The sequence below is a fragment of the Haliotis rufescens genome, unplaced genomic scaffold (genome assembly GCF_023055435.1).
Source record: "Haliotis rufescens isolate VD_foot unplaced genomic scaffold, xgHalRufe1.0.p SCAF_25, whole genome shotgun sequence".
NCBI lineage: Eukaryota > Metazoa > Mollusca > Gastropoda > Lepetellida > Haliotidae > Haliotis > Haliotis rufescens.
The window spans coordinates 1028067-1051640 of NW_025963946.1; the positions used below are offsets into that span (position 1 = coordinate 1028067).

At 41.4% G+C, this 23574-nt stretch overlaps 1 protein-coding gene across 1 annotated transcript in view; it reads left to right on the plus strand.

The window, feature by feature from the left end:
* The window catches only part of LOC124141357 (sulfotransferase 1C4-like), a 28909-nt gene extending 9202 nt beyond the window's left edge, over positions 1 to 19707 (plus strand). Inside the window, exons 2-6 of the mRNA XM_046509350.2 lie at positions 4328 to 4554; positions 8231 to 8360; positions 12111 to 12205; positions 15427 to 15604; positions 19089 to 19707. Coding sequence (XP_046365306.2) covers positions 4328 to 4554; positions 8231 to 8360; positions 12111 to 12205; positions 15427 to 15604; positions 19089 to 19201 — 743 coding nt within the window. The 3' untranslated portion in view covers positions 19202 to 19707. The remainder of the gene's footprint in view (positions 1 to 4327; positions 4555 to 8230; positions 8361 to 12110; positions 12206 to 15426; positions 15605 to 19088) is intronic.
* Positions 19708 to 23574: the final 3867 nt, after the last annotated feature.

A 23574-nucleotide genomic window follows, 5' to 3' on the forward strand; every position in this document is an offset into this window, starting at 1 on the left:
TTTTTTCATGTGAAACGGGGGCGGTCGGGTAGCCTAGTGGTTAAAGCGTTCGCTCGTCACACCGAAGACCGGGTTCGATTCCCGACATGGGTACAATGTGTGTAGCCCATTTCTGGTGTCCCCCGCCGTGATATTGCTGGAATATTGCTAAAAGCGGCGTAAAACCATACTCACTCACTCACTCATGTGAAACGGGTTATAGTTGCCTCACATTTTTAATTGGACACGGTTATTCTAAATCAGAATTTTGAAATGAATTACTACGATAATTAACACAAGTCGCCATGTAAGCTGCAGACTCTGAGGGCCCTGAAGGTTTTCACCCGTCTTCATTTCCGAGGCAGAAACATATTAAACCTTTTTCGCAACTTCTAAAATCTATTTTACAAGACTTCTTGGCATGCAGTTTCAATTAAAGTGTCGGAAATGGATTTCACGAATAAAAAAGTATTGATCAGAAGAGAGGATGTCACCGTATTTTATTCGAGGACAGAGTCAGTGATATTTTCTTGCGGCTGCTTAGAAAACATACAATCTTGTCCATGTCAGTCTGCCATATATTTCAGAACCAAACTTGTTTTTAATATAAATACACTTGTTCAGAGTATGTAACCAAGTCTCTTTATTCTATACGAGAAAACACCTTCATCGGGATACCTAGTCGATTCCAACATGTCAATAATGGTGTTCTCAAAGTGAAAAAAGGTGAAGAATTACAAAAATATACCGCCCTGTTTAAGTTGTGTTATTAGTTTTTATCATGTCGAGATTGGTTCAGTGTTTAACACATTTGGAATTTGATTTTGCAAGTAGAACGCATTTATTGAATTTATCTAAAAACAAATAGTACTGGAAACTTTGAGACTGTCCCCATGAGTTAATCAAAGTCGTGCATCTTCAAGAGTGAAGTATTGGACGGTTTCTATTCACACCGCCACGGCCGTGGCGAATGCACGTATAGCGGTGGAATCTTAACAAGCTACTTGAAAGCCAGCTGAAAAGCAAACCCCAGAACTCACTGGGTATAAAAAGCGAATGGAAAACGGAAGACATTAATCGATTTTTAAGAACATGGGCCAGTCTGGCGCACCAATCCACTTCCATTAAGGGGACATAACTCCTAATGTAAAGTCCAATACGGGCGCAATTAAGCGATTTAACCTGCAGTTAATCTTTAATGTGTTCGAGGTTAGAAACTCAGGTTTATGGCATGGCCCCGTGCTCCGTAAAAGGCCCTCTTGTTTGGTTCCGCACGAACACTGCCACTGAGGGTTGTGTTGAGATCACATCGATCGCAGATATTCATACGAGTGTGATTATGGTGGTTCGAGGGTTGTGTTGAAGGGGGTCTTGGCAGTTCATTCTCAGTTTCACACGTGACACTTAAGACAGGCTGTCAGATACAGGAGCAAAGTTCGCCTTTAAGGGCGGTGAGAGGACAGGGTTGGTTGGTTGTTGTTTAACGCCGCACTCAGCAATATTCCAGCTATATGACGGCGGTGTGTAAATAATCGAGTCTGGACCTGACAATCCAGTGATTAATATCATGAGCATCGATCCACTCAATTGGGATCGACGACATGCATCGACCAAGTCAGCGAGCCTGATCACCCGATCGCCTTCGTAGCCTTTTACGGTAAGCATGGGTTGCTGAAGACCTATTCTACCCCGGAACTTCACGGGTGTTCGTGAAACGCTTACAAGATAACTTTCATCCTGAGAGTGAACACGGAGCGAAGATTATGTGTTGCATATCTGCCTATTGTTGCAAGTACCTATACTGTCAGAAAGCGCACATGTGTAACCCAGATGGTGAAACAAGTCGTAACATGCATGTGGTACAGTAAACTACGGTTATAACGAGGGTCTCAAAGGGACTACTAATGTTAGTTCGTTATAACCGTAATTCGTTATAAGAATATAAACAGCATAACTACAGCAAATAGTCGGGACTAAAAAGTTAGTTCGTCATATCCGTCAGTTCGTTTTAAACGTACGTGTTCGTTATAACCGTAGTTTACTGTACCTTCAGAATCAGGGACGAGAACATGAGTTTTAATTCATATGTAACAGAAAAATAGATAACAAGGATATCACGAAAACAAACTTAGTAATATGTTTTCACAACAATGACTTCTTGAACATTTGTTATTGTTTTCAAAGAACAAGAGGTATTAAGTTTGGCAATTGTAGTGGTATACATGATAAATGTTTATAATTTTAACTGAAGTGAATGGCATAAAACCTCCCTTGTTGACACGTCAGATGTTAACAACAAATGCTGTACTCTCTAGAATTGAACCTATAATTATGTCAGAGACACAGTGACTGGACGGAATGACATAAAAAAGGTTTTGTATATCAATGGTAAAGTTATTACTATGTTTTAATAATTTATATTTTCAAAGTAATAGTTACATTGTTGTTATATTATTTTAAAATGAACTAGATCAATGGAGACATGCAGATATTGTTAAAATTGAAACCCACAACGTTATGAGTGCGTAGTTTTATATAACCATGAATCATTCTACTCCATGAGAGTTATCTCCCTAACAATGCTTAGCGTACTGTGTGTTTGCTGTACATAGCGTAATATACGTAAGTGCAATACTATTGAACGCGACGTTCAGTCCCATTGGACCCTTCCAGTAGTAAAAGAACCAAGTTCATTAAACACATTTAAACAAAAATTAAGCCAGATACAAAGCACTGTGTCGTGTATAGTTCACATACAAACATACATTTTAAAGTCAACTCATTTGAGTGAGTGAGTGAATGAGTTGGGTTTAACGCCGTTTTTAACAGTATTGCAGTTATATCACGGCGTGTCAGCTTAATGTGGGAGGAAAGCCCGAAGTGATGCAGGTCTCAGACGTTTACCACTTCGATGAAACCCACGAGCACGGGTATGGTGCTGACAAACCTAGAAACATAATCGGGGCGAACCGGGATTCGAACCCACAAATCATAGGTTTCTGGCGTGCCCAAGGGACGCAGCTCTGCACATCAACTCATTTGAGGCAAATTTGATAGAAAATCATTTCCGTAATTGTTCAGTGTCTGAAAATGCTTTACATTATTCACTCGAAGGTCGTTATTACATTACATCGCTTAGATTATTATTCCGTAATTGTTCAGTGTCTGAAAATGCTTTACATTATTCACTCTAAGGTCGTTATTACATTACATCGCTTAGATTATTATTAAATGAAATTTCAAAATTTGGGGTAAAATCTGATCATACGTTTTATATGTATGTATTATATACTGAACCGCAAAAGAAACGTCACCCTAAGTAACATTGCATGAAAAGTTGTCATTTAAATATCTGGGTATTTTTTTGTCAAAGTTAAATTTAACATTACCCTGTCCGGAATTATGAAATTTGATGATAAGAAACAAAGCAGATGACAATATAACCGATCACTCAAACGCATCACGACAACGGCCATAGTAACCCGATGCACATGAGTTCCGTGCAAACTGAAATGCACATGCGTTCCTCCATTTCTTGCCCTATAAAAAAATCCAGATCGGATAACATTCATTCGTTATTGAATTGCTACCACATGCCAAGATTGACAAGAAATCAGCGATACGAAGCCCTTGGACGATTGTAAGCTGGACAAACCGCCCGGCAAGTAGCCAAGGCATTTCAAGTCCACGTATATAAATAAGGTTTCTCATATATCGAATCCATGGTGACGTTTCTTTTGCGGTTCAGTGTATGTGTCGACCCACCCTCAGATGGCTGTGTCAACATATTCGTTTCTGAAGCTGGATAATATTATATTCTATCAACTAAAATATTTCACTAATTCGTGCTTTTGTGTCCAATTATGTTTTTTGTTTAAAATACCGTTGATCACGTGTATTTATATGTAAATCATTCTGTATATTCCAAAAGGAAAGGATCGACTAGCTCCTGGAGCCTTTTTCTAATCCTATTGATTTTCAATAAAGTTAGATTGAATCCATTATTCACTTAAAACCATATCCGTCTATTTCATTCAATCGAAGGTGAACCTAACAACGCCCGAAAGCGGGACGCCATCTTGGAACCATCATTATATGTGACCACAAGTTCGTCCTTAGACGTTGGGTACGAGTGGCCCAGTAGTGTAAGGCTCCGTAGTTCTATGTATAGTGCTGCTTCCCTTAGGAGTCCAAGAAATCTCTGATCGCGGGTTCGAATCTCAGATTTGCTAGGATTAGGTTTCTACAAGCGCAAAGTGGTAATATAAACGTCTGGGACCTGCCTCACTTCGGGCTTTCCTCCTACATCAATGTCAATGTCAATGTCAATGTCAATACTGCTCTTCAGGAACAACGTGGATGCAGGAAGTCCTGTGGCTGGTGATGAGTGATGGGAATTTTGATTCGGCCTATCAGAAGCCCGTTTACTTCCGGTCCCCCTTTCTCGAGTTCAAAGATGACGTCTTGAACGAGGTTGGTCTAGAACTGGCCGAGCCGATGCCATCCCCGAGGGTGATCAAGTCCCACCTTCAGGTGAAACTGATGCCAAGACAAATCCAGCAGAAAAACTGCAAGGTGAGGAAAATGCGACCAGCTTAAGCATGCTGATCAAACCAGGCTGAAAACTGGCATCACCCGTGTCTGTCAACCCCGCCTCAGATCTCAAATGCATTACTTTCAGATCACAACTTCTTCGTAATTTTCTAAAAATGTATTTTTTTGTTTTCATGATTTGTCTGCTCAGGAGTGACAGAGTGAATACTGTTTCACGCCGCAGTTAGCATTATATAGTGAAGCAGCCTCTGTGTAATACAGTCTAGGCCTGACGAACCAGTGGTTTACTTCGGATAAGTCTGGGACACGATGACACATCAATTCCCTATAGGTCGCCCATTGTGGTCGTCAGAGGCAAATCCGTCGTCCGTATTGTCAACTAATGGATGCAAGATCTGAGGACCAAATAATACAATGGTTATGGCTTAGATACAAGTCACGGTCACATCTACTTGTATTTCTATGATAAGTAGGTCTACATTCAATGTGCCCCCACTGTAATGACCATACGACTGATAATCGTTGGACGTTTTCAACACCATGAACAAGGGGATGGCCATTTATTAAAGACTGGTTTGTTTGAAGTAATAGCGGAGGGTCCCAGTTTGAGGAAGCCTAATGCGAAATATGTTATTTTGCATTTGAAAACTGAAAACACAAGAAATTATTTTAAGAGTAACACACCCAAAGAAGGGCCACACAGGCAACTGGCATACATTTGGTACTAACCAGGTGGCGCTGCTGAGGTGGGTCCATATCAAGAAATGTTCAGAATGGTTCAATGTATAAGTGTGCCAAGTTTGGTGCTTTTAACCCAAAGTGCACAATTTTGATTAAAATCCAGCCTTAACCGCCCCACTAATAGTTGGTGATAACATCATACATTTGGTAATAACATTATACATTTGTGATAACATCATACAGTTGTGATAACATCATACAGTTGGTAATAACATCATACATTTGGTAATAACATCATACATTTGTGATAACATCATACAGTTGTGACAACATCATACAGTTGGTAATAACATCATACATTTGGTAATAACATCATACATTTGTGATAACATCATACAGTTGTGATAACATCATACAGTTGGTAATAACATTAGCATTAGCATCGAAACATACCACTCCTATATTTTAAGGTGTGATTAACAGTTTCCTTCTTTGACATTTGTCTTAATACCCAGTTATAACGGGCGATACCAGTTCTCCGATTGGGTGGTCATATACTACATCAACTGTTGCTCATACTATCAACAACTGGTTTGTGGCGCCGTGTACAGTTTTAGTATTGCTGACTAAGGCCTAAAACGCATTCCCTGACTACACTTGTAGTGATTAAAAAAATGTTTCACTGATTAACGTACATTGAGTATGAAGTACTTGATAGTCACGTCATGGATAGATCGATGGATGTTTCCGGTCTGTCTATACCGCATTTCTTCTATTAGACAGACGCCGGTTCTTCTCGCAAGCCGGCCTCTAACTGACTCCGGGTCATACAAAAATAGAAGCCGGGCCTCTATTAGACGTCTTGTCTCTTAGAGTCCGGGGCAAACATCCGATGACATTAATGACCTACATCACATTAACTTACCGCATGCAACGATTACCAATTTCCCGCAAATGTACCCTTTATGTGACTAGAATATGGGATTCGGTAAGGTCGTGCGTTGCCACTGTGCCATCATTAAACAGCAGGGTTAAACAGACGCAAGGTCAGCGGCTTGCGAGAAATTAATAGACACCAGAGCGTCTAATAAAGGAAATACGGTAAACACACTGAAACACAACAGTTCACTCATCTTCCCGAGGCAAGAGAGTAAACTTACTATAAAAGTCCAGTTTCCACCCTTGCCGAACTAGGCTGGTATTATGGAGTTACATTTTGGCTGGACTAACGAGTCTATGTATAGTCCAATCAAAATCGCGAACCGAAATCGAAATCCGGTTCGTAAACTGTCGTGCAGATTTCGGTCGATTGCAGGATTTGCAAAGCATGTGCACCGCCAACTCGTTGTCAGCAGATATTTTCCAAATCTTTTCATGTTTTTAATTAAGGTGCTCATGTGATTTGATGCATTTCGCGATGTAAGACCCGTTTTATCACAATATAGATCTTGATTATCGATCAGATCGTCTTGACTGGGCGCCACCATTGTGTGTGAATCGAACGCAAGTGATACGAGAGGTTGAATCTGATTGGTCCATAGGAGAGGCTTAGAAGGGACATAACTGGTAATAGCCACTGGTGGATCGAGTCCAGTAATTCCAGCCTAGTTCGGCAAGGGTGGAAACTGGACTTTTAAAGTCAGTTAACTCTCTTGCCTCGGGAAGATGCAGTTCACTCTACATGCAGTTTACTATTGTTCTGTGCAGGATGTTCAGCTTTTAATTTATTTGTGGCTCTATGCAGATCTTTGAATGAATACTCAATAACATATCGACAATTGTTTCTTAAATAGTTCCTAAACGTGCACAGGCCGTTCAGTTGTTGTATATACGGATGGGCATACACTGTTTGTGACTCCTTATATTCGTGATTGTAAGACGTGCACACACGCGCCCAGGCCCCCCGTCTATTTATATAACCGTGATATTTGCGACCGACAGAGATTTCTCTCCTCATAAAAACAGATAACAATAGTTTCGAGGAATGTAGTTCTTGTTTGAATATTACGCAATTTGTCCGTATGAGCTTTCCCCCCGTTTTCCACATTTTCTGCTTCTGAATAGATTGAGGTACTTTCGTTCATGTCGCTAGAGCTGTTCCTGGCTATAAGGGGCACCAAGACTGTTCACGGCATCGAAGTCGGAAATTCAATATGGCCACAAGACAGACATCTTTGCTTTTCTTTAAAAAGCCTTATCAACTGCCTAGGCGTTATAACGAGATCGGGTGGTCAGGCTCGCTGACATGGTTGTATCCCAATTGCGCTGAATGATGCTCATGATGTCAATCACTCGATTATTCACAGACCGCCGTCATATAGCTGGAATATTGCCGAGTGCGGCGTTAAACAACAAACCAAAGCCTAGGCGTTAAATAATCAACGTCACACACATGCGGTCTGGAAATAATCAAGTCTGAACCAGACAATCCAGTGATTGATATCATTAGCATCGATCTACGCAACTGAAATACGATGACATGCATTAAATATGTCGGCGAGCCTGACCACCCGATCCCGTTAGTCGCCTCTTACGACAAGCACAGTCGCCTTTTACGGCAAACGTGGGTTGCTGAAGACCTATTCTACCCCGGATCTTCACGGATCCGTTAGACACATGACCATTTTGTTTATGTTTGTTGTCAATGCAAGCTTACAGCATGATTGACTTCAGTCTGAAGGTATGTACTGAATCCAGTTGGGAGATGTGATATTTGACAAGCGTTTCAGACCAGTTTGAAACTTGAATAATTTGGCTGAGCCGCTTTGGAATTAGAACACACCAATGCATGGTTGTATTGATATTAACCAAATTGCATTAAGAACACCACTCTGTCTACTGTTTCATTACTTTTTGGCCATGGTTAAATTTATGAGATCAGAATTGTTCCTATCAGACAAGTTGAACATCATCTTCTTTGGACGTTTTAAAAAGACATTTAAAGTGTACCAATATATGCGTAAAGTGTTTAATACTTACAAGCCCTTATACATTTCACCGACACCTTGCTTCTCAGATCGTCGTGCTTTTCCGGAACCCCAAGGATCTGTGTGTGTCGTACTACCACTTCTACAAGTCCAGCTCTTCATTCGGAAACTACCAGGGGACGTGGGCCGAGTTCCTATATATGTTCCTGTCGGGGCACGGTGAGTGGGGGCTCGAGGGTCGGCGTCACTGACATGGGCAGATAGTCCAGAATTCGCGTGTAACATCACATTAGACCACATCAGATAGCATGTCATCACATACGTCGTATGGATTCAGTATTATATGAAAATACTAAAATATCTACTGATATTAACCTTGCAATAATACAATCTGTTTGTTTACAATTTATAATTTGGTGTATATTTGTCTGCTATACAATGATAACAGTTGTGAACGCGTATTATTGCTGATACATTGAGGTATATGTCTACAAGCCTGTATGTGTATATGCATATATGCATGGATGCGCCGGTTTGGTCAGTGTTTACGTCATTTCAAGAACACGGTCTCGCGAAAAACGTATGAACGTCAAATTTTGTCGTTTATATACTCATGAACATCAATTTCACGATGATGTGACCGACCTCTCGTCCAATGGAAAAGCCGTATATCGTGTAAACTTCAAATTAAAAAAATATATGTATGTGTGTATTTATGTGTGACTTGCATATTGTATACTTCTGCATCATGATTTTCGTAAACAATAGGTACATTATTTCATTATTGTATGTACAACTTTCCCTTATTAATTGTTAAATGACCTCGTTTGTTTGTTTGTTGTTTAACGCCGCAATATTTACAGTAAACCGAAAGTAATCTGCTTTCAGCATGTTTACTAATGGAACGCGACATAGTCATAGAGTCTGGACAAGACAATCCAGTGACTGATATCATGGACATCGATCTACGCAATTGGGATACGATGACATTCATGAACCAAGTCAGCGAGTCAGAACCCGTTAGTTGTCTCTAACGACAACCATAGTCGCTTTTTACAGCACGCATTTGTTGCTGAAGACCTATTCCAACCCGGATCTAAATGAACCTGTAGGGAGCGGTGTTCAAATAGGCTTTGCCTGTTCACCGATCCCATTTCTGCTTGTAGCTATATCTTGTTTTAATCATGATACGTACGGTAACTATGGGAGTGAATGTTGTTCCGTAGTATTCCAGTTATATCACGGCGATACTGTAAAACGTGAAATTAATGCGTCTCCAAAAGAATGCGACCGCTGGCCCCTAGTGCGGCGTTAAACAACAAACAAACAAACAAACAAACAAACAAACAAATGTATTTCACTGATAACAGTACCATTAAGAGGGAGATGCGTTAATGCATAGTTTTACATTATTGCATTGAATGCAGTATTAAAATATTATGTTAAAATACATCTGAATTTATAAATATAAAAACATTTGAAGAAAATCATGTTTTTTCCCAAGTTTCCCGATGGCTCTTAGTATTGAATCCTCGATGAACCTCTGATAAACAAAGTCGACACAATTTATGGATAACAACTTCTTTAATACTGTAAAGGCGACGTTTGGGTATAGATCCTTATACCGTTGTCACACAACGTTGTCTGACAACGGTATAAGGATCTATACCCAACGTCGCCTTTACAGTATTAAAGAAGTTGTAATCCATAAATTGTAATGCCTTTCTAACAATTCATCTCCTATTAAGTACTTGAATATCGTCAGTAAGTTGGCATTTCCGGATGTCTGACGTCCTAATAAGACGGGTGTCATGCCATTAAGGTTGAGAAATTAAACTATTTTCGGGAAATAACGTTAATCCTCTCCTATAACACTCATGCCAAACATCAAATTCATGGTCTCAACGAAATGTGATCCCAGTGGTGTATAAAAGATATCGTTGAGTAATTCATTTCTTTAAAGAGTTAAGGTAAGTGTGAAAATGTCAGAATTGTGAACTCAGTACCATTAGCCAGGAACTTATTCACTTATGCTTATAGGTGTCTGGCTGGCGGGGATAGCAAATAAGAGATAATGTCAATTCAGAATCCGTCCATGACTTATATGGCCGTGCAGGGCAGACTGCATTAGATCGAATGTCAATATCCATAGAGCTCTGGTCGTGATTATGACTGTCGTACAGTTCCTTCTGCAAACAACAGATCTTTCTCCATATCCCAAGTGTAACGTCCAATTATTAAAGTCAATTCTCAGTGAAAGCATTTCGTTCATATATCTCTTTAGTATGTCTAAATCCGTCGTTTATCCACACTGCGGCTTACATATCTATGACACTTTCTGAGGTACGATTTCTGTGTATCGTTGTGTATCAGTTTGATAACTATCATTATTGTAGAGAGTTGGGGAGTCGGTTTAACGCTGCAACAGTACATATATCAATTATATCACGGCTTGTCAGCTTGATGTGGGAGGCAAAGCCCGAAGTGATGCGGGTCTCAGACGTTTACCACGAGCACGGTATGGTGCTGACAAACCTAGAAACATAATCACGGCGAACCATGACACGCATTCAACCAAGTCACCGAGTCTGACCACCCGATTCAACAAATCGCCTCTTACAACAAGCACGGGTCACTGGGAACCAATGACCCAGACCCCCCACGTGGTTGTTGCACGTGCCTTGCCACGGTGAGGTGAGGTTAAATGGGGTTTAACGTCACGTCCAAGATTATTGCACTTATATAGCGACGTGCATGTACGTGTTTTTGTGGCTGCTTGTACTAGTCCGGACTGATGCCGATTTATAGTGCTAGCTCACTGAGATACCATGCCGCAGTTTAACATGAATATCCCACTCAGACACAGTATACTGACTCCGAGCCGACCAGTCCTTGTTTTAGACCCTTAATGCCGAGCGCCAGACAGGGTAACAACAAGTACCATATTTTAACGTCTTTTGGTATTACGCGGCCGGGATCAAAGCCCGGACCTTCCGCTCTCAGGGCGGACGCTCTACCACTAGACCACGGAGGCGGTCACCCTTGACACGGAGCTGGACTCATGTCATTTTGCCACCACAGAATATATTGTGCTTCTCGTGAAGCCGGGTTGGACGGGAGTTCATCATGCAGCCTGTGATGTTGTGAGCACTGAATCCATCTTACCGAGGTAAGGGAACTGACTATAAAAGCCCAGGCTGGAGTTATGTAGTTATATTGTGGCTGGACTAACGAGTCTATGCATAGTCCAATCAAAATCGCGTAACGAAATTAACAACCGGTTCGTAAACTACCGTGCAGATTTCTGTTGATTGCAGGATTTGCAAAGCATGTGTACCGCCAACTCGGCGTCAACAGATATTTTTCAAATCTTTTCATGTTTGTAATCCAGGTGCTCACGTGATTTGATGCACTTCGCGAAGTAAGACCTGTTTTATCACAATATAGATCGTCTTGACTGGACGCCGCCATTTTGTTTGAAACAAATGCAAGTGATATGAGAGGTGAAATCTGATTGGGCAATAGGAGGGACATAGAAGGGACATAAATTATAATAGGCATTAGTGGCGCTACGATCTAGCCTAGAAATTTTAGCCTACTTCTACAAGGGTGAAAACTGGACTTTTACAGTCAGTTAAATCCCTTGACTCGGGAAGATGACAGAATCCAGGCCCTGAGGGAATGTCGATGCTTCTTATTGATCGAATTCACGCGCGGCTACACCTTTGGAAAAAAGGATAGGTGCATTATGTTTTTATTGAAAACAATTCACCAAATGAATTAGTTATAATGTTTTTTTTATACGTTTACACTTTAAGTACATTTGACATTTAGTATGCTTCGAAAACGGGTAAGTTTACGACAATTTAAATATTTATTCTGCATGCCTAATAATGCTAGATTTGTCAGTTGAAGTTGAAGTGTAATTAAGAGACAAGTGTGGTGATATTATTGGTGTATTCATTGCAGTTGACCACGGATCGTGGTTTGACTTCACCCGGGGATGGTGGCAGGAACGCCACAACGCCAACGTTCACATCGTCTTTTACGAGGACATGAAAAAGGTGAAGATAGAAAAGAGTAGAGCATTAAATTTAATTTAATCGAGGGCAGAATATTGGGAAGCCATAGTTTAAGGAAATTCAATTAGTTGCACGTGGAATGCGGACAATTAATTTTTTTCTCCTTCAGACAAAGTAAAATTTAATAGCGTTCTCTCACTCAATATTAGAGGTTTCCATTTTAATTAAAACACTGATGATATAGTTTTGTTACAGTGATACGGTAATATATATGTTAAATGTTGCTTGCAGTTCCAATTCCTAAAACAACCAGGATTTTGTTGGGCGAGTGGTTTAGATTCATAGTTTTAGTCAATTCTTGCAGCTAGTTAATGTGACATGTACCCGCCCATATGTTAGCTATATACCAGCGCCGGGCACCATAGAGACGCTGAGAGACCAAGTGTATGTTAGGGAGGGTAAATAGTAACAGCCTACTCACAGAAACAATCTAACGGGATCGGGTGGTCAGCATCAACCAAGTCAGAGAGCCTGACCACCCGATCGCCTTCGTAGCCTTTTACGACAAGCATGGGTTGCTGGATACGAACCGGATCTTCATGGTGCGGGACTACGAGTGGAGTCTGAACAGTTCTGAGCCTAATATATGATGGACTGCGTTTGTGGAGCTAGTTGCTTATCATTTTTCATTATAATCCCCTCCGAGGTCTACACACTTCCGCCACCCATGCTGGAGTGCCTGGATCCCTCTGGCGTGGTATGACATATCGGAAACAGCAAAGAGGACGTTATCATCATTTATCATCCAAAACTGGCTCCCACAGGAGATATCGCTTGGATGAGATCAAGCGATATCTACACTGTAGATATCGCTGCAATGAAATTACATCACAATGCTTTGCAGACCATTGTGACATCACTGGTTACCATGACGTCACAATCAAATGACATCACTAATGGCTCTGCTACTGAAGCTGTTTGCAGTACTTTTTACACTGAAGACACTGCTAATTTCTGTCTACAAATTGAAAAAGTTGAAAGAATGATGTTGGATGATAAATAAAATCTCACCCTCGTGTCTTTTGATATCAAATATATCAACACTCGTTGATAAAAGTGGCAAAAACCCTCGGCAAGCCTCGGATTTTTCCACTTTTATCAACTCGTGTTGATATATTTGATATCAAAAGACACTCGGGTGAGATTCTCTATTTGCACAATGATAGGTAGAAATCTGACGGCGCTAAATCTTGTCAATACGGTTATTGTTCAAGAAGTTCAAAGCCACAATCTGAGGCATTATAGCCCTGACGACAACAGACTTGTGCACAGGTACATGGCCTGGTGGACCAACACACCTTTAGTGAGTTATCCACCACGTTTAGCCTTGATATTCTGACGTGGTTGCCTTCGCAGATTAGCATAATATTGGCCATTAATGACCTGACCTGGCCGGTAGTCCACCAGTAGGATTCGGTTGGAATCCCAGAAACCCGAAGCCACCACCTTTCAAGCTGATGGAAAAGACTGTGCCTTCTTCAGGGCAGGGGACATGAGTTGTTTCAACTGCTTTGACTGTTGTTTAGCCTCTGAACCCAAGACACATCCATGGTTTTAAATCTCTCAACAAGATCTGCTGAGGCTGCTTCAAAACGACGTATAGTCTCACTAAACACGAATAGACCTAGGGCGTTTCTGATCAGGAGTCAGCAGCCTTAGAACCCAGCGTGCTGAAACCTTTGTCATGCCCAGTTCATTGCTCAGAATGTATTAACTCTGGTTTTACGCCGCTTTTAGCAATATTCCAGCAATATCACGGCGGGGAACACCAGAAATGGGCTTCACACATTGTACCAATGTCGGGAATCGAACCCGGGTCTTCGGCGTGACGAGCAAACGCTTTAACCACTAGGCTACCCGACCGCCCCCAACTCTTGAGAGAAGCCTACTGATTGTGGTGAGCCGTCGCTCATCCATAATCATATCATGTTACCAACACTTTCCTTACTGGTGGCAAGTGGTACGTCTTCATGCTCTTGGATCAACTTCGAGGCTCTCTTCCCCTCCTGATCTCCGCTGCCCTCCTCTTAACAGTGACAAAGGAAGCGACATCATCCCATGAAGTTCACACAAAGCTCGCATGGACGGCTGCTGGAGCCCTTCAGTTGGAGAAACTTGATGACAACGCGGTTGTCAATTCATATGTACGCAACAACGACCTCGCGAAAACAGCATATATCAAGTTAAAGATTAAACGTGTTAAAAATATTTTTATCACTGTGAATGAGATAGTGTTGAGATACAGTGTGAGAATGCAAGTGTGTATCGAGCTTGTTTGTTGTTAACGCCGCACTCAGCAATATTCCAGCTATATGACGGCGGTCTGTAAATAATCGATTCCGGACCAGACAATCCAGTGGTTGGCTTCATGAGCATCGATCTACGCTGTTGAGATACGATGACATGCATCACCCAAGCCTGACCAGTCGATCCTGTTAGTCGCCTCTTTCGACAATCACAGAAGCTCCCTGAAGACCTATTCTAACCCGGATCTACACGGGTTTAATCGAGCCTGTGTTAGTGATGGGTATTTCAAGATGTTTGTGCGAACATACATGTCAGTTCTTGTGAGACGGTTCAAATGTGTAGATAGTTGTTCTACTATGTGCATATCAAATAAATACACAATGAGTAGGGGCGGTCATTCACTGTACAATAATATAATTGGTACCGTTTTAGCACGATCCAAATCTATGAAAGGGTATACTATTAATACAATTATATTTTTCATTCATCCACGTAACATTCGCAAATATCCAGTGTAATACGTCTCCATTCTATTCTATTCTAATAGACCGCCTTCGTTGTCTAGTGGTAGAGCGTCCGCCCGGCGAGCGGAAGGTCCGGGGTTTGATCCCCGGCCGCGTCATACCAAAAGACGTTAAAATATGGTACTTGTTGTTACCCTGTCTGGCGCTCGGCATTAAGGGTCTAAAACAAGGACTGGTCGGCTCGGAGTCAGTATACTGTGTCTGAGTGGGATATTCATGTTAAACTGCGGCATGGTATCTCAGTGAGCTAGCACTATAAATCGGCATCAGTCCGGACTAGTACAAGCAGCCACACAAACACACACACACGTACATGCATGTTGCTATATAAGTGCAATAATCTTGGACGCGACGTTGAACCCCATTTCACCTCACATCTATTCTAATATATTTTGTTTTGGAATTTTCATGATATTGTCTGCGTTATTACAGGACCTGGCGGGTGCAATCAAGGAGCTTGCCGTCTTCCTGGGCAAGGGTAACCTGGGGGACGAGCTGATTGACAGAATAGCTCGGCACTGCACCTTCGACAGCATGAAACAGAATCCTATGACGAATCATGAAGACGTCTACTCAATTGACAGCAAAATGTCGCCCTTGCTTCGAAAAGGTGTGTATCCACGTGTTCCACACTAAAATTGCGATGTTGTTGGTTGTTTGTTGTTTAACGCCCCACTCAGCAATATTCAATTTAAATGTTACGGCGGTCTGTAAATAATGGAGTCTTGTCTAGACAATCCAGTGATTGACGTCATCAGCATCTTGGAATTGCGATATACCAACTGCTATAGTCACCGTTTTAAGACCCCGGATGGGCATTCGCTTGCCGTATCAATCATCTATTACAGAACAGATTTGATAACATTGGTGTGTTTTTACCATATTGGTCGTATATTTCACAACAGAACATTATTTTAAGCAATATAAGCAACTAGAGATGAACAGAGATACAAATCAATTCAATGTTATTTCGGTTTTGTCATTGTCAGTGTTCACACAGTAACATTTGATGTCAATGACGGTATGTTTAGGCGGATACATTTGTTAATACAGATTTTCTTTGAGTTAAGGCTTCTATAGTGTACTTCGAACATTTTTTAAGAATATGTGTACAATTACTGCTACTTATTTATAATATTTATCAACATTGTAAATTTGTCCACACACTGCCAAATATGTGTTAGGGATTGCATCATAGGCTTTACACTCAAACGTGAAATGAATTTCGTTTTCTTTTGAACCAAATTCACACACTTTACAGGTCATATTCACACTTTTACCTCTTACGTTACACTTTTACTCTCATATTACACTTTTGCTCTCATGTTACACTTTTACCTCTCATGTTACACTTTTAGTTTCATGTTACACTTTTAGTCTCATGTTACACTTTTAGTCTCATGCTACATTTTTAGTCTCATGTTACACTTTTAGTTTCATGTTACACTTTTAGTTTCATGTTACACTTTTAGTCTCATGTTACACTTTTAGTTTCATGTTACACTTTTAGTCTCATGGTACACTTTTAGTTTCATGTTACACTTTTAGTCTCATGCTACATTTTTAGTCTCTTGTTACACTTTTAGTCTCATGTTACACTTTTAGTCTCATGTTACACTTTTACCTCTCATGTTACACTTTTAGTCTCATGTTACACTTGTACCTCTCATGTTACACTTTTAGTCTCATGTTACACTATTACCTCTCATGTTACACTTTTAGTCTCATGTTACACTTTTAGTTTCATGTTACACTTTGGGTCTCATGTTACACTTTTAGTTTCATGTTACACTTTTAGTTTCATGTTACACTTTTAGTCTCATGTTACACTTTTAGTTTCATGTTACACTTTTAGTCTCATGCTACATTTTTAGTCTCATGTTATACTTTTAGTTTCATGTTACACTTTTAGTCTCATGTTTCACTTTTAGTCTCATGTTACACTTTTAGTTTCATGTTACACTTTTAGTCTCATGTTACACTTTTAGTCTCATGTTTCACTTTTAGTCTCATGTTACACTTTTAGTTTCATGTTACACTTTTAGTCTCATGCTACATTTTTAGTCTCATGTTATACTTTTAGTTTCATGTTACACTTTTAGTCTCATGTTTCCCTTCTAGTCTCATGTTACACTTTTAGTTTCATGTTACACTTTTAGTTTCATGTTACACTTTTAGTTTCATGTTACACTTTTAGTATCATGCTACACTTTTAGTCTCATGTTATACTTTTAGTTTCATGTTACACTTTTAGTCTCATGTTACACTTTTAGTCCCATGCTACATTTTTAGTCTCATGTTACACTTTTAGTTTCATGTTACACTTTTAGTCTCATGTTACACTTTTAGTTTCATGTTACACTTTTAGGTTCATGTTACACTTTTAGTCTCATGTTACACTTTTAGTTTCATGTTACACTTTTAGTCTCATGCTACACTTTTAGTCTCATGTTATACTTTTAGTTTCATGTTACACTTTTAGTCTCATGTTTAACTTTTAGTCTCATGTTACACTTTTAGTTTCATGTTACACTTTTAGTTTCATGTTACACTTTTAGTCTCATGCTACACTTTTAGTCTCATGTTATATTTTTAGTTTCATGTTACACTTTTAGTCTCATGTTACACTTTTAGTCTCATGCTACATTTTTAGTCTCATGTTACACTTTTAGTTTCATGTTACACTTTTAGTCTCATGTTACACTTTTACCTCTCATGTTACACTTTTAGTCTCATGTTACACTTTTACCTCTCATGTTACACTATTACCTCTCATGTTACACTTTTAGTCTAATGTTACACTTTTAGTTTCATGTTACACTTTTAGTTTCATGTTACACTTTGAGTCTCATGTTACACTTTTAGGCTCATGTTACACTTTTAGTCTCATGTTACACTTTTAGTTTCATGTTACACTTTTAGTTTCATGTTACACTTTTAGTCTCATGTTACACTTTTAGTTTCATGTTACACTTTTAGTCTCATGCTACACTTTTAGTCTCATGTTACACTTTTAGTCTCATGTTACACTTTTACCTCTCATGTTACACTTTTAGTCTCATGTTACACTTTTAGTTTCATGTTACACTTTTAGTTTCATGTTACACTTTTAGTCTCATGTTACACTTTTAGTTTCATGTTACACTTTTAGTCTCATGTTACACTTTTACCTCTCATGTTACACTTTTAGTCTCATGTTGCACTTTTACCTCTCATGTTACACTTTTAGTTTCATGTTACACTTTAGTGGGAGCGCATGTAATCTAAGTAAACATATATATTACATACACAGAGATGATTAAAAGGGACATGAAAGTTAAGATATGACTTTCCACTTTACCCCAACATGCATCAAAACGACAAGCTACCCCGATCCAACAGGCTGTCTGTAGGGCCGACAATGTGAGTGCAGGAAAATTTATCCGCAAACTTCGGAGAAACACATATAAATAGAGATTTAGTTGAGCTCATTTTATGGGAGCTCCAGAGCTTCTTAGCAGGAAACGTGTGAAATGTCATCTGTCTGGTCTCCCCCACGCGATGACGTCTTTGCTGTCACCGCTGTCACATTGGACGCATCGCACTGCCACACCACCTCGAACTGGATGTCCTGCATCACAGCCTCTTGTAGACATTGCAGCTTCCTCAACACAGACACAGACGGTGAAAGGAAATCCTATTTTGCGGCTATCACTAATTCTCACTACTACAAAAGTTTTGTTGTACGAGCTCGTATATGTCATCGCTACTGGCCTCTCTGCTTTTTAAGGGGTAATTGATACTGTTGCCTTAATAATAGTAATTGAAAAATATAAATTAATAAATGGGGCCACTTTCTCCAAAATGTGGGACCATTTTCATTATAATTTAGGGCCATGTTCTCCAAATTTGCTGGGGCCATATTTGTCAGGGGTCATTTTCTCATTAACACACAATGTGTTCTCCAGACTGTCTAATGATGCTATTGCTACCAGGTGAATGTAATAGGTTCTTTACGCACCTTTAAGCTGGGAGGTCATGTAACACTTGTATTGGCTATAGCAGTATTCAACAGAACTGTTATCAAACTAACAGGACTCCTGTCACTGTTACAGGCAAGGTGGGCGACTGGAAAGATCACTTCACAGTGTACCAACACGAGGTGTTTGATCAAGAGTTCACCAGCCAGCTTGGTGATCTGAACATACCCTTTGTGTATCAGCTCTGAGCGGGGGTGGGGACGTGAAGGCGTGGCTCAAGGACACACTGGAAGACCCAGAGGAAGAAGTGCCATGGGGGGGATAGACAAGTGATCTGTCATGACACTCTGAAAAGGTCACAAAAAGGGTTTACAAAAAACATCCAGTGATTGTGATTGGAGCAGTTTCACGTGATGAAAGGGTCACAATATAGTGTTTATTGTTTAATGTCGAGTAGACATTTTTTGTACATAGTTTGTAGCTATGTTCACATTGACTGCAGATTTCTTTTTGTAAAATGGTAAATAGGTTATAGACATTACAACTGTTCAAGTGTGAAAGTAGACACAGACTTCTGATGGCAATGAAACTGTACTGGTGTTTAGCATTCTCAATATTTGTTATAGTTAAACACGTAGAAAAGTGAAGTACTGCTAAAATGTTCAGGTCTGTCACACTGTCTTAAACCAGTGCGAGTCCTGATACGTGTGGCTTGGTTGGTATGACTACTAAACAATACAGATACTAAACACTTCTCTGACATTTGGCTCTTTTCAATGAAGGCAATCTTCTCCAGGAGGCTGCATTGCATGTCACTGCACAGAACGTGTAGGCACACCCAGGAGGGGCGGGGTGCAGGGATACGTGCCCCCCTTCTTTTTTCAAACCGAATTCGTCAACCGACCATCTGTTTTTGATCAACATCCCGGTCCTCCTTCTTCTCAGGCCACGGAGGAGCACCCCCCAGTTCAGTGCAACGCATTACACTAGGTGTTGATGAAGTCATGTCGTGTTGGGGTGGATTTCCCTCTGGGTAAGAGTATAGATAACAGGCGCTATAATGTAAGAAACTGTGCCCTACCCTACTCTCCTCACTCCCTTTCATCTTCCCCTCTTACTTCCCCTCGTGCTGCTTCAATCACAGTGAGTGAGTGAGTGAGTATGGTTTTACACCGGTTTTAGCAGTATTCCACAGGGGACACCAGAAATGGGCTTCACACATTGTACCCATGTCGAGAATCAAACCCGGGTCTTCGACGTGACGAGTGAACGCTTTAACCACTAGGCTACCCGACCGCCCTTCAATCACAGATTGCCGGAGAGTGAGTGTGTATGATGTTACTCCCACCTTCCCCTCACACTGTATGCATGGATGAGTGCTGCTTCAATCACAGATTGCTGGAGAGTGAGTGTGTATGATGTTACTCCCACCTTCCCCTCACACTGTACGCATGGATGAGTCCTGCTTCAATCACAGAGTGCTGGAGAGTGAGTGTGTATGATTGTATGCCCACCTTCCCCTCACACTGTATGCATGGATGAGTGCTGCTTCAATCACAGATTGCTGGAGAGTGAGTGTGTATGATGTTACTCCCACCTTCCCCTCACACTGTAAGCATGGATGAGTGCTGCTTCAATCACAGAGTGCTGGAGAGTGAGTGTGTATGATTGTATGCCCACCTTCCCCTCACACTGTACGCATGGATGAGTGCTGCTTCAATCACAGAGTGCTGGAGAGTGAGTGTGTATGATTGTATGCCCACCTTCCCCTCACACTGTACGCATGGATAAGTGCTGCTTCAATCACAGATTGCTGGAGAGTGAGTGTGTATGATTGTATGCCCACCTTCCCCTCACACTGTACGCATGGATAAGTGCTGCTTCAATCACAGATTGCTGGAGAATGAGTGTGTATGATGTTACGCCCACCTTCCCCTCACACTGTACGCATGGTTGAGTGCTGCTTCAATCACAGATTGCTGGAGAATGAGTGTGTATGATGTTACTCCCACCTTCCCCTCACACTGTACGCATGGATGAGTGCTGCTTCAATCACAGAGTGCTGGAGAGTGAGTGAGTATGATGTTACTCCCACCTTCCCCTCACACTGTACACATGGATGAGTGCTGCTTCAATCACAGATTGCTGGAGAATGAGTGTGTATGATTGTATGCCCACCTTCCCCTCACACTGTACGCATGGATGAGTGCTGCTTCAATCACAGATTGCTGGAGAATGAGTGTGTATGATTTTACGCCAACCTTCCCCTCACATTGTACGCATGGATGAGTGCTGCTTCAATCACAGAGTGCTGGAGAGTGAGTGTGTATGATTGTATGCTCACCTTCCCCTCACACTGTACGCATGGATAAGTGCTGCTTCAATAACAGATTGCCGGAGAGTGAGTGTGTATGATGTTACGCCAACCTTCCCCTCACATTGTACGCATGGATGAGTGCTGCTTCAATCACAGAGTGCTGGAGAGTGAGTGTGTATGATTGTATGCCCACCTTCCCCTCACACTGTACGCATGGATAAGTGCTGCTTCAATCACAGATTGCTGGAGAGTGAGTGTGTATGATTGTATGCCCACCTTCCCCTCACACTGTACGCATGGATAAGTGCTGCTTCAATCACAGAGTGCTGGCGAGTGAGTGAGTATGATGTTACTCCCACCTTCCCCTCACACTGTACGCATGGATAAGTGCTGCTTCAATCACAGATTGCTGGAGAGTGAGTGTGTATGATTGTATGCCCACCTTCCCCTTACACTGTACGCATGGATAAGTGCTGCTTCAATCACAGATTGCCGGAGAGTGAGTGAGTATGATGTTACTCCCACCTTCCCCTCACACTGTACGCATGGATGAGTGCTGCTTCAATCACAGATTGCTGGAGAGTGAGTGTGTATGATTTTATTCCCACCTTCCCCCCACACTGTACGCATGGATGAGTGCTGCTTCAATCACAGAGTGCTGGAGAGTGAGTGAGTATGATTGTATGCCCACCTTCCCCCCACACTGTAAGCATGGATGAGTGCTGCTTCAATCACAGAGTGCTGGAGAGTGAGTGTGTATGATTTTATTCCCACCTTCCCCTCACACTGTACGCATGGATAAGTGATGCTTCAATCACAGAGTGCTGGAGAGTGAGTGTGTATGATTTTATTCCCACCTTCCCCTCACACTGTACACATGGATAAGTGATGCTTCAATCACAGAGTGCTGGAGAGTGAGTGTGTATGATTGTATGCCCACCTTCCCCTCACACTGTACGCATGGATAAGTGCTGCTTCAATCACAGATTGCTGGAGAGTGAGTGTGTATGATTGTATGCCCACCTTCCCCTCACACTGTACGCATGGATGAGTGCTGCTTCAATCACAGAGTGCTGGAGAGTGAGTGTGTATGATTTTATTCCCACCTTCCCCTCACACTGTACGCATCGATGAGTGCTGCTTCAATCACAGAGTGCTGGAGAGTGAGTGTGTATGATTGTATGCCCACCTTCCCCTCACACTGTACACATGGATAAGTCCTGCTTCAATCACAGATTGCCGGAGAATGAGTGTGTATGATGTTACGCCAACCTTCCCCTCACATTGTACGCATCGATGAGTGCTGCTTCAATCACAGAGTGCTGGAGAGTGAGTGTGTATGATTGTATGCCCACCTTCCCCTCACACTGTACACATGGATAAGTGCTGCTTCAATCACAGAGTGCTGGAGAGTGAGTGTGTATGATTTTATTCCCACCTTCCCCTCACACTGTACGCATGGATAAGTGCTGCTTCAATCACAGAGTGCTGGAGAGTGAGTGTGTATGATTGTATGCCCACCTTCCCCTCACACTGTACGCATGGATGAGTGCTGCTTCAATCACAGAGTGCTGGAGAGTGAGTGTGTATGATTTTACGCCACTTTTAGCAGTGTTCCAGCAATATAACAGCGAGCGACATCAGAAATGGGCTTCACAGATTGTACCCATGTGTGGAATTGAACCCAGATTTTCGATGTAATGAGTGAACGCTTTAACCACTTGGCTACTAGCCTCCCTTTGCTGAGCTGTACACGAAGTGGTGGATTTCATTTTCAGTGTGATCAATAAACTGCAGGGTTTACTAGAAGACGTAGATCCACACCAGATTATCGCCAGGCTCCCATGACAGAGCCGAGACTCCTGACTGCGGCATGTAACAGGCTGTAACACGCGACTAACGGGATCGGGTGGTCAGGACTCCGCTGAAGCATGTCATTGTATCCCCACTGCATAGATCGATGCTCATGAAGTTAAACATTGGATTTTCTGGTCAAGATTTGATTATTCACAGACTGCCGTCATACAGCTGGAATTTTGCTGAGTGCTGCGTTAAACAACAAACACACAAACAAGCAAACAAACAAAACAGTATTCATTCACCAATTGGCCCAAAATGGATTCTCGCGAATCATTTTCGACTTTTTTTTAATTTGAGGAAACACAGTTATAACAGAAATCAGTCACATGAAGGGAGGAAACAGTTCATACTGCCATATACCTACACAGGTTAATTGTCTGTCAACAAACCTGGACTAGTAGTTTGTTACCTGCACAGGCGGCACAAGCTCTGCCCTGCACAAAC